The sequence below is a fragment of the Gasterosteus aculeatus genome, chromosome 16, assembly GCF_964276395.1.
Source record: "Gasterosteus aculeatus chromosome 16, fGasAcu3.hap1.1, whole genome shotgun sequence".
NCBI lineage: Eukaryota > Metazoa > Chordata > Actinopteri > Perciformes > Gasterosteidae > Gasterosteus > Gasterosteus aculeatus.
Genome location: NC_135704.1, coordinates 10,123,455 through 10,134,941, shown reverse-complemented (window position 1 = coordinate 10,134,941; position 11,487 = coordinate 10,123,455). Strand labels below are relative to the sequence as shown.

At 42.7% G+C, this 11,487-nt stretch overlaps 1 protein-coding gene across 1 annotated transcript; it reads right to left on the bottom strand.

Annotated features, from left to right (window-relative positions):
• Positions 1-338: 338 nt before the first annotated feature.
• stk24a (serine/threonine kinase 24a (STE20 homolog, yeast)) lies at positions 339-10,336 on the bottom strand. Its single transcript, XM_040201751.2, has 11 exons — positions 9,840-10,336; positions 7,093-7,323; positions 5,760-5,816; positions 5,539-5,647; positions 5,155-5,312; positions 4,195-4,380; positions 3,957-4,102; positions 3,730-3,862; positions 3,558-3,620; positions 3,299-3,435; positions 339-3,124 (listed from the first exon to the last, which is right to left on the bottom strand). Exons 1-11 carry the CDS (start codon positions 9,879-9,881, stop codon positions 3,091-3,093), a joined length of 1,296 nt encoding a protein of 431 aa, XP_040057685.1. The 5' UTR covers positions 9,882-10,336; the 3' UTR covers positions 339-3,090.
• Positions 10,337-11,487: the final 1,151 nt, after the last annotated feature.

Here is an 11,487-nt window from a genome sequence, read left to right as displayed (position 1 = left end):
CTGTTTAAAGTCCAGCTTTCACAGCTCGTTCCATTTCATGCAACAAATAAAATAAAATTACAATAATATATCTGCTCGTGTGTAGTTATCAAACTTCCAAACTAATCCTACCACAGAACTAGTGCAGTCAATCATTAAATCTGTGCCATATATTTTGCATTGTTCACATGTAATTACAGCATTGTCTCAACCTTTAGCATGACACATAGCTGGTCACTGGGCTTTTGTTTTGGCTCCTTTCAACGCTGTGCGGTTTAGTAACGCGCTCCATCGATGAGTCCATCTGCAGCATTAGACGTGTGCATAACATGCAAAAAGGTTAAAACACTACTCAGTAATTCATATATTTAATCTCTTGATTTTTAATAAGCTTGTGCATTATTAGAATGAATGTACCATTATCACACTACAGTGTACAGGTGAAACAAAATTAAGACTCTTACACTACAACAGCCACGGGTTGCATTTAAACTTTAGGCACTTTAGGTTGATGGGTGCACTTAAATATCTGAATCAAATCTGTAAAGATATTGCAGAAAAGCAAAGAAAACTTCTCACATAGGATGCGGTCAAACAGTGGCAAAACCATTCATCAAATTGTATTGGATTTTAATTCTTTCCTTAAAAATCATTCAACGAATTTCAATAACTCCCACAGCAACGTCCTGAATGATCAAACATTTATAAACAACTAAACGGTCAGCAAAGTCACACAAAATGAAGTGCACATTTTAAGTGATTGCTATCCAGTGTTTACTGAAACTTTTACACATCACAGAACTAAACGTTACTCCCTCGATTACATAATACTGCTCTTTTGGGTTAGAAAAATAGTTTAATGGAATATCTGCCTACTTGTGCTAAGGATTGACCCTTGGCGATCACACTGCTTTATTGCCATACGACACAAAGGGAATCAAACTGGTGTGATGGTGACATTGTAGCCTTTGAAAACCACCATTGGAAAACAAAACAAAATAAATCTGCAAAGTGCAAACACATCAAAAGATATCGTCGTAACGGACGATGTCAAAAGGTGCAAGTTGTATTGGTCTCAGTTTGGGATGGAGGCACAGTGCACGAGTTTCAATGAAGAGCCGTAATATTTTCACAGAAGAGCAGAAAACACGAGGCTGAAGTTGGCTTATACTTCAAGAAATATTGACTTAAGACATATTTGACTTCTCCCCATTAAACCTTCAGCAATCAGAAATAAAAACATTTTTAAAGAAATACGAAAATGTTGCGTTTGATTGTTGAAATCAGAGAGGAAGAAGAATGACAATATTGTAAGTAATGTTTGTTAGCGGTTTCCTGTCCTTGTGCTAAGCTAACTGGCGTAGCAGTATATTTAAAGGGAAAATATAACAGAAGTTGATCTTATCTAACTATCCTCAGAGTGTAAAAAGTTTTTTCATCACTGTTTAACTCGCCTTGTAACTGTACCATTTAAATTCCTGTGGCAAAAAATAAAATCCGATTTTTCAAGAATGATGAAAAATCCCTCTCATCCGAGACAAAACGAGTCCATTTGATCATACATCCATCATACTGACAAGGAATGAAATAAATATGTTTGATCTTTTATCGTTTGTCTTCTAAAAGTATTGCTGCATATGCCATTGTAATACCACAAAAAAGGGGAAAAGAAGCAATGACAACAAAAGCATTGCACCTAACATTTTAAAGAAGATACTATTCATCCAAAATAATCTAAGGCTGATCGGGACTCCGCGTTCCTCCAGTTCTGCGACAGCATGCTACAACGCATACTGCTCAGGCCGACCAGCCGGCTTCACACGCTTCTCCTCCAGGCCCCACGTCAACACGTCGTCTGCTCCGTGACAAGTCTTTGTCTCAAAACACTTTTATTAACTATACAAGTGAAAACCGCTCACGAGTACAAACTGAAAGATCCGGCCAAGCAAATATCACACCGGAGGTCCCACCTGCGAGACTTCAGGTGGACTTTTGTTTTGTCCCAGGTAGCATACCTGGAAGCTGCGAGTCCCGTGCTACGGATTTATGGCTACTTTGCTTACAGCCCAAAAGGCATTTGTACTTGAAGTGCAATTAAAGCTGGAGGCGAGCAGAGGAGATGGATAGTACCGCTCCGAGGAAGACTAACACTGTCTGCTCCGTTAATGGGGTGAAGGGAGGAAACCTCAGCTCATCTTACCGGCCAAAAACACGCCGCAAAAAAAGGGGGGGAGCGAAGAGGCAAAGTCCACCAAACCAGGGCTTGTGTAAAACAGCAAATGTAAAACAAATCAATGGTAGGACATGATAGAGGGCAGCTATTTTCACTGGAGATCGTTTAAACAACCGGAGAAATCAAAAGACCGATATACAAAAGAAGGAGTAGAAAGGCAAGGCAATCTCATCTATGGCCATATTTAGTCTCTCAAAATATTTATCTATCTACAGATTGCATGTGGCCGTTTGTACACAGTGGTTCCATTACAAACACTTCATTATTTATTTTTTTCAGGAATCTGTAGAAATTAGCATATTTACAAGTCTGTACAGCCACCCTATAGAGCGCTTTCCGTCTCCCAGAGAACCCAATCCTCTTAAAGCAGGATACCTGAGTTTTCGATAGAACGCTTCAACCCACTCGACACGCCACCACACGTTTCACATGATATCTCACACAGACACACACACGCACGCACACTATTAATTAAGCAAGGTGTTTTTCTCCATAAAAGATGCAGAGTGTAAAACCTCTGTGAAAAACGCCCGTCAAAAAACCAATAACGTGGGAGTCCTCGCAGAGAGACGGCGGACTCCGCCCCTCAAAGCTAAAATCAAACAGTTGTGAAGGAGGTATTGAGAAGGGACATTTTACAGCAGGTGGAGGTCGTAGTCGCAGCTGAGCCGCTGGCGACTGACTGTCCCGGTTGGGACCCTCGGGGTGGTGGTGTGCTAGCGGGGTAAACAGACATTATACGGGCCAGGATTTGCTTCAGCCAAGCGAGGGATGGAGACATTCCTGGGAGACTTCATCCCGGCTCTGGAGGTCAGAGGAAAAGATCCGACTGCCGCCATCAGGGTGGGAAATTAGAGAGGCGCAGGATATGGCGCCCCTCAATGGCCGGCAGTGGGCTGGGGCACAGAAAACCTGACAAACATCAGAAGAAGGGTCAGTACCTAACGGCCCCTTGAGGGACGGAGACGGTCACCACACATTAGCAAACTGCTGTGGACCAGTCGACTGCGAGCGCCGCCTTGCCGGCCCCTGTTCAACCTACGCACACTTTGAAAGGAAATAAGCAACTTCATGGACCTTGGTTACCTCTGGAGTCTCTGCACTAGCTCAGCTACCAGGGAGTCACAGATCCCAGGGTGGGTTTCTTCTGCCAGGAGAACGGCCTCCTGAAGCCCCTCCACGGCCCCCGGCTTGCCGTTACGCGTCTCTCCCTTTTCTTTCAGCTGCAGAAATGACATATTTCAGAGAATGGGAGCTTTAGGGAGCTTCCATTTGTGGAGGAAGCTATGGCCAAAATACATCTGATAGTACAGATCACCTCAGGTTAACTTGTTGGTGCAATTACCTCAGTGAACAACGGAGAAAAGATTGTGGATAAGCTTTGTGACAAAGGCCTTTTTGGACTCTCCTGCACACGGAAAGAAAAAGAGGATTCATATGTCAAAAGGAGAAATTTGAGACCGCAAACAAACATGAAACTTAATTTTATTTCCCTCTACAATGGTGTGTGGTCGCACCGGTTTGCTTTCAAGCTCAGCAGGCTGCGCCGCCCCATTCTGAAACTTCTTGAGGTCCTTCTCCCTGATGGTGTTGAAGATCCAGTCGTCATTGCCAGCGTCGTCTCCTCCAGACGCCTGGCCGTTTGACTCCCTGCAGTGACACAGGGTTCCTGGATCATCGGCGCACTTGGAGCGGCTAGATTTAGCTTCATAAATGTACATTTAGCCACATCGTAACAACTCACTCGTCAGAATCATCGGAGCTGGATTCAGCCCGAGACTGCTCGGATTTCCACCTCTTGTATCTGTCGATCAGCTCTGCCAGGTATGATGTCTTTTTGGAATGCCTTACAATATACTTGTGTTTTAACAGCTCTTTGGCAGTTGGCCTCTGCGGGGGAAAAAACAACAAGCGTTACAGTGAATGTTAAGAGGAAACTGGCATGACTTAAAACGGTGTGAACAGCAGTCCTTTAAACTTACAAAGCTAGGCTCCTTATTTAAACAGGCTTCAACAAATTCTTTAAGTGGTTTACTGTAGTTTCCTTCCAGTGTAGGTGGGTTGTTCTTTGGGATGAGGAATAGGACCTTCATGGGGTGAAGTTCAGAGTGCGGCGGCTCTCCTTTGGCCAGTTCTATTGCGGTTATTCCCAACGACCAGATGTCCGCCTTTGAGAGACAGAAAACATCATCTAATGAAGCAGTAAAGGCTCACATACTCGTCCGCTATGACACAATGCGGTGACTAATGGCATTTAAACTGGCAGACTCAAGCAGCATGGGTGTATTTGAGGAACCTGTTGCTAAAGATTACCACACTGTGGCTGTGTTTAAAGCAGCACTGACTCATGCGGCGGTTATTCCAAAAATATGCGTTTGGTCATCGGTAGTGCGGAAACACAGTCTGAAAAAGTGCTTAACAACTTGCTCACAGAGGGGAAAAGGGCAATTAACCTCCCACGGTTACGTTTGACAACAACAGGTCCTTGTGGGTCAATAACACACATTTCGAACCGAGCGCGGATTGATTTCGACACATTTCCACATGTGATCGCTCTGGTTGTCTACCTCGTTCACCACAGGATGTTGGTAAAGCAACATCTACAACACTACATTTTCACGCCTGCACAAAGTCACCAAAGCGGTCCAATAGAAAAACTACTGCAGATGTTCGGGGCTGATGCGCTCAGCCTGCAGTTTTCTTTGTGGGATCCAGCTGCCAAACTCACGACGCTTTACAGCTGTGTCCTGCTGTGGGAAATGTTGATGTTTACGCACTGTTTTGGCACCAAACGGCCAACAGGTGACCTTTTTAGAATTCAAAGTTGCCAATTAAATAATTTTCTCAACAAAAACAAAATGGACAATTCTTTGGGTTTCTTCCTTCCGATATCAAAGTTCACTCTGATAACGACGAAAGCAAAAGCTGGAAAAAACGCTGACCTTTGAGTCGTAAGCGGACTGCTTTATGACCTCGGGCGCCATCCAGAAAGGAGTTCCGACAAATGTGTTCCTTTTTATCTGCGTGTCCGTTAGCTGGCCCGCCACTCCAAAGTCTGCCAGCTTCACGTCGCCTTGTTCTGACAGCAACACGTTGGCAGCTGGGAGCAAGAGGACAAACCGGTGGACGGCATCAGATACGGCTTTTGAAAACACTCAGTGGTTTCTGTGATTTTAAGACCTCAGCATATTTCACACTCAAGTGCGGCATGTGAAAGGTTGAGGTCATCCGTGCAGCGCTTCAAGGTCTGATCACAGGCAGCACCGAGTGGGGGAACACTGATGCACATTTAAGCCTTAATTCAGCATCATAAACGTCTGGCGTACCTTTGATATCTCTATGGATTTTCTTTTCAGAGTGCAGATACTCGAGCCCTTTCAGGATCTCTCTCAAAATCGTGGCGATCTGCGTTTCATCCAGGGCACCAGGTTCCAACTAAAAGAACGGACGAGTTAGAGGATAAAGTTGGCACAGATTGTACACATTCGATAACTGTTACAATGACCTGCAAATCAGATGGTTTAAGGCAGAATTTTAACATACTTACCAAATCCAGGGCTGATCCTCCACCCAAATATTCCATGATAATCCATAACTTTGTGCCCTGAAAAATAAAATCACTAATTCAGTCAGACTGTGTTGCAGTTGTTATTAGAACAGAAGAACGCATCACACTCTTAAAAACAACATTTCTGGATCGAAAACAATACCACTTTAAAGTTTGGTAATATACAAGAAGCTGCTCATATTAAGATAAGGGGACATAATGTGCCTGACAGAAATAAAACTGATCATGTATTAATCTCAGCATGTGGGAAAGCTACGAGGATGTAATGTGCACAATAAAAAAATGATTACTGGTACGTGATGAGAAATTGATTATAACATGAAGGGCTCTTTGTCTTTCTTACAACACTCTGAGTTTTGCACTGCATTTAACATTCTTGCAAATTATAATATGTTATTAGTTCATGATTTATTAACGCATTATATGATGCAAAAAAGTGTTGACACGTTATGTGCTAATGGTTCTTTTATCATGTGCTTATTATTACTTATGAACTACTGTTACATTTAAAATGATATGCTTTTGTGTAACAACACATAATTTAAGTGCACGCCAACACACACACACACACACACACACACACACACACACACACACACACACACACACACACACACACACACACACACACACACACACACAGAGAATAAGTACCATGGTTGCATACAACACACAAATAAGCCTTAATTCCGCGCTTCCGGCAGCAGCATAACCGGCGCTAATGGACTGCCACTTCTCTCCTTTGGGCTGTTAAGTACCACACTGAATGCTGGGAGAGGCTCTAAGCACCGGCACATGTGGCGTGACGGAAAATCCACTCCGACTATAGAAATGTTAAAGAGCTGACTTCCAGCTTTGAGGAGATCTACAAATCACATTGAAACATTTTATGGCTGTTACGGCAGAAATGCCGCCCGCCCTGTCAACTGTTATGCTCCACTTGAAAAAAAGGGCCAGGATTTCTTATTCAGCTCCCACTGATGAAAAAAGCCAGCATGTTGCCTTCATCGCCGCTATCTGCTTCAGTACAAAGAAAAACATATGCCAACATCCAAACAGAGATGTGCCCCGTTAAAAGGCCTCGGGCTACATGCTGCTGGTGTCGGCCTACTTCGAGGCGCTCCGCAGCAATCTGTGCAATCCTAAAAAGGCAATACTTGCCTCCGTTGCCAGTATGCATTATTTAATGACCTACATTCCGTACACATGCTTGCAGGAACACATTAGTGACGTATCCATTGTGTCGAGCACGAACTGTTACAAATGGATGAGGTTTATTTATTTATTTTTTTCACTTCAAGCTAAACCTTACCTTTAGGTATGATCCGTAATACTTGGTGATAAAGGGACTGTCACACTGGCTGAGAACAGTGATTTCCTGTTGGATGTCTTCGATGTCATCCTCTGCTTCTTCCAGATCAATAATTTTAATGGCCACAACTTTCTGTGTCCGGGTGTCGATGCCTTTGAAAACTTCCCCAAAGGAGCCTTTCCCTATCCTGTCCATCTTGGTGAAAAACTCTTCAGGATCAGCTCGGAAGTTCTGTGTGACAGAGAGGAGGACGGGGGAGAGAGAATAGAGGGAGAGAGAGGAGACGGGGCATTTTACGTCACATCGCACAATACGTACTGATAAGATAAAAAGACATAGGAGGTTGAATTCTAGGTATCGAAGAAACACCTCAACATTCAAGTAACGCAGCTGCAATGGAAAGTCTGTCGTTGTGCAGCAAGTCAATTGTGACGCATCATTTCCCTTTGACTCACCATCCTCAAATCAGCAACTAAAGAGCTACTTCAGTAAATTTCAGTATACTTTGATCTTAAAACAGATTAAAATAAATCATGCACCATTAGGGCTGCATCAGACACCAGTTTATTAGTTTAATCTGCAGACAATTTGTCCGAAAATGGTGAAAAAGGCCCAGTAACCTTTTCCAGGGCCAATAGTGTAATATTAAATATAATATTGAAATGTAATGTTCCTTTTACTGAATTTTGTCAAACAAATCTGATCAAATGTTGAGTCTGTTAGCCTCAACAGTTGATTAATCAAGAGACCACATGGGTAACACAGATTTAGGATTGTTGACCTCGATGGCAAAAGCTAAACAGAATGTGCAGGACCACACTAACTTATTAACTGCAGGACTAAACGTTGAATGAACCGGATGGCTCACTGCCCCCATGGAGCACCGGAGGGGAAAATGGTCTTAAAGTTGGCCAGTTCAAATGTGCGTCAAAGTCCCATTCGAATCCCATATCATTACATATACATATTACCACGTTGTTTTCTACAAACTAAAGACTGCTGCATAAATCACACTATAAATCGTAGTAATATGATTTTCAACAAATGACGATTTAAAAGTGATCCTTCCAACATTGCAATACGAGTCAAAATACTCTGACAACGGAATATTTTCCAGAACTCGTTGAGGCCCGCCGTTAGCCTCAGAGCGTATTGCTTACAGCCCCCCGGAGAACACTTTCCTGTAAAAGGGCTAATGCATGGTGGTCAACCTATATGGAAGGAGAGACGAGCGGCTGCACTTGGAAAAATTGGCAAAGAGGTGGCGGCTGAATTTGATAGCAAAAGGACTCTACAACAAAGACAGAGACCGAGCGGTGCGGAATAAAGCAGAGTCGAAACAACACAAGCAAAATACTATCACAACACTGGTGTGGTCAGTCATCCAGGTGAAAAAGTCGAGGCTGACCTCTGTAGAAACAATGGGGGGAGGGCAACAATGGCGCTGCGACCACAGACTACACACGATGGGAGTGTACTTGCCATATCCACAGTCAGCAGGTTTACTGCAACAACTACAAACGGGCCGAACCTCGCTCTAAAAGCATGCGTTTGATCTGCACCACTGTGGAGTCTGCCGTGATCCACGCAGCACACCCGCCGGGAGCGGAGGCTCGCTTCCAGCATCCCAAAGTGCCGAATCTCCTCTGCAAAGTAACACGTGAAGCCTTTGCGTGTGGTTTTAGAAAAGTAGCATTGAGGACATTCAATCATGAGGGTCTTCCCTTAGGTCACTGCGTGAGATTGTTATTTTTATAGTCTGTAGAGACTTGGGCTTGATCTCCAAGTGGGACATGTACTGACTGACAGTAGGTGGTTCAACTCAAATAATGAAATTATGTTGAACAATAGATTAAAACTAAAAAATGATCCAAGCTACCATGCCATTGGTGGCCCAGAATAAACACGGTCACATGACAGTAATAATAATAGTAATAATCTTGAAGTAACAAAAAAGGATGTAACAACTAGATGTTCAAATCAAATTTATACAGCTTACGGCCCAAAAATGATTGATTAATTAAGTATTTTATTGTGACATTAAAGTGAATATAATAAGATTCAGAAGCCGTCATTAATGCATTGGAAACTATTTCAATCATTTAATGACTTTATTGTGCAAAATGTCCAAAGATTATCTTGTTCCAGCTCATTATTATCTAAAGACCTGCTGGTTATCTCTGCTTCTCAGCATTGTAAACTAAATGTAATAGACTTTTATCATCCTGTGTCAGCTTAGGAGAATCCTGTTTTTTCTAATGAAGATGAGTCGCAGTAGCAGCATTAAAGAACATGGGCTTCAGTGTTTGGCTTTTATATGAGGTATCAGTTTGGGTTAAGATAAATATTTGAGCTTAGTTGATCACACAGAAAATGGGCAACTATTTTGTTTATAGGTTTTCATTTGAAAACTGAAAATGCCAAACAAACATTTGATATTTCCAGTTCCTTACTTCTGAAACGTAGCCCTCTGCGCGCGCGCACGCACACACACACACACACACGCACGCACACACAGACTAAATAGGTGCATGAATCATTGGAGACCAAAGGCGATAACGATGAGTGTTAATGGCGATAAGGACGCAGCGCTCCTGAAGATGAAGTTATTTACTGGCTGAAAGAGAAACATCTCAGCGGAAGAAACGTGAAGTAAAATGTCGAGTGGTTCTCAAAAATAAAATAAACCCGGCTGTGAAAGTAAGCTCGAAATGTTATAATGTTCATAAATAAAACGTTATATCTACCTGAACCCCCGGCAGTCCGCTTTGAATAGGCGAAAGAGCCATGGCGTCACAGCAGCGAAGATGACGCCTTTCCTCGGCTCTCCTTGTCACCGGTGCAACGTTAGTTTTCCTGGTTACGATGAGCCGGACCGTCCCGCGAACTAAAAACGATAACTCGGGCGAGTCGATGTGCAAACTGAGAGCGAGTCGCTCGATTGAACACAAACTTGTGTTGCCTGCCTCCTCCTCGCTCCTCTTCCGCAGTTAGCGAGCGTTAGCGACGTTGGCTACTTTAGCAGCTAGCCAACAGTTGAATAATCACATCCGCGTAGACCAATGCGACTTCTCGGTGCGCGCTTTGCGGTTCCCCGGTGATAAGATGGATGTCTGGTTTAAAAATAGTCGCACGGAGGACATTAATGCGCAGTGTTATTTAGTTGAATCGCTTGTTGTTCTATTCTCTCATCGCTTTACTCGGTCGCCTGGCGCCATCTTGGTTAATGTCATTTTCATTTTCCGGGGGACCAATCAGAGTGAGGAAGAGCAGGCGGTGCAGGTGACGTCATTCGTTAATCGAAAAACGTCACAGAGGAGGAGGGAAGTTCACGTTTTCTGCTTTTGTCAGGAAAAGTGGAAAGATTGCTCTGGTCTCTACAGTTACAGTGACCAACAATAGTTTTTGGTCTAATGTCGGCTACATGTGGGACTTATTTTTTAAGACCAACATTTAATTTTTATTTCAAAACACCATATTTATTTAAAATGTTGCACATGTGAAAATAGGTAAAGCTGTATTTATCAAGTTACCTCAAACTAAGTGAGACACATAATCCCAAATTGATATTAAGTTAATTAAGTTAGTATCACAGAACCAGTTGTGTCATCTTGCCCCACTTTTTCATGATCACATGTGTCATCAGGATACTGGTATTGCGCATGCTGGTTCACTGTCATGGCTTCCTAGGACTTGGGGATATATATGAAACAAATCCATCATCAATGTCGTCAGTAATACCGGTGCTTTTTCTGCTATTACATGTAAAAATGTCTGTTGTGAAAAAGGCCTACTAACCTTGTGGTCATAATGTTGTTGTTTTTTTAAGCAAAGCATTACACCAGCTTGCAAGGCACTAATGATAAAATGCTGGAATCTCATAGTCAACATAAACTCTTTCCCTTTCGACATTTTTAGAAAAAAGCAGCAGATGAGATTACACATTTCAAATATCTCCAAAATTGTCATTTCCATTTCACCATATTAGACTGATAATTCCATAGTGTTTTTGCCAAAATAATTGACCTAATAGCTAATTATTGATGTTCAAATAAAACCCTAATCTTATTATGGGTTATTAAATAATTGACTAATTATCAATAAATACAAACACAACTAAAGAATAAATTAGAGATAGTCCCACAGCACCGGGAGAACGTAACATAACAAACTCCACAGGGAAAGAAGGGCTGAGCGGGCTCTGTGAGGCTTTACTGCTAATCCTTGCTACTTGCTGCACTGTGTTAGAGGCAGAGAGGGTCAGCTCCTTCTTTAACCTTACCTCCAGAGATTTGTGCGACGACTCTAATGCTTTTATTATGGACTCCGAGCTCTGTTCTCTCTGGTCCAGGTCTTTTGTGAACTTCTCCTCTAGAGCATCATATTTTTCCTGCT

What these genes read in the sequence shown, in the direction of transcription:
- stk24a (XM_040201751.2), bottom strand. Translation starts at nt 9,881, where the DNA reads ATGGCTCTTTCGCCTATTCAAAGCGGACTGCCGGGGGTTCAG. An exon ending in AATCCATAGAGATATCAAAG is followed by an intron (nt 5,313 to 5,538) that starts GTACGCCAGACG and finishes TCTTGCTCCCAG; the next exon opens with CTGCCAACGTGTTGCTGTCA. An exon ending in CTAGTGCAGAGACTCCAGAG is followed by an intron (nt 3,125 to 3,298) that starts GTAACCAAGGTC and finishes GATGTTTGTCAG; the next exon opens with GTTTTCTGTGCCCCAGCCCA.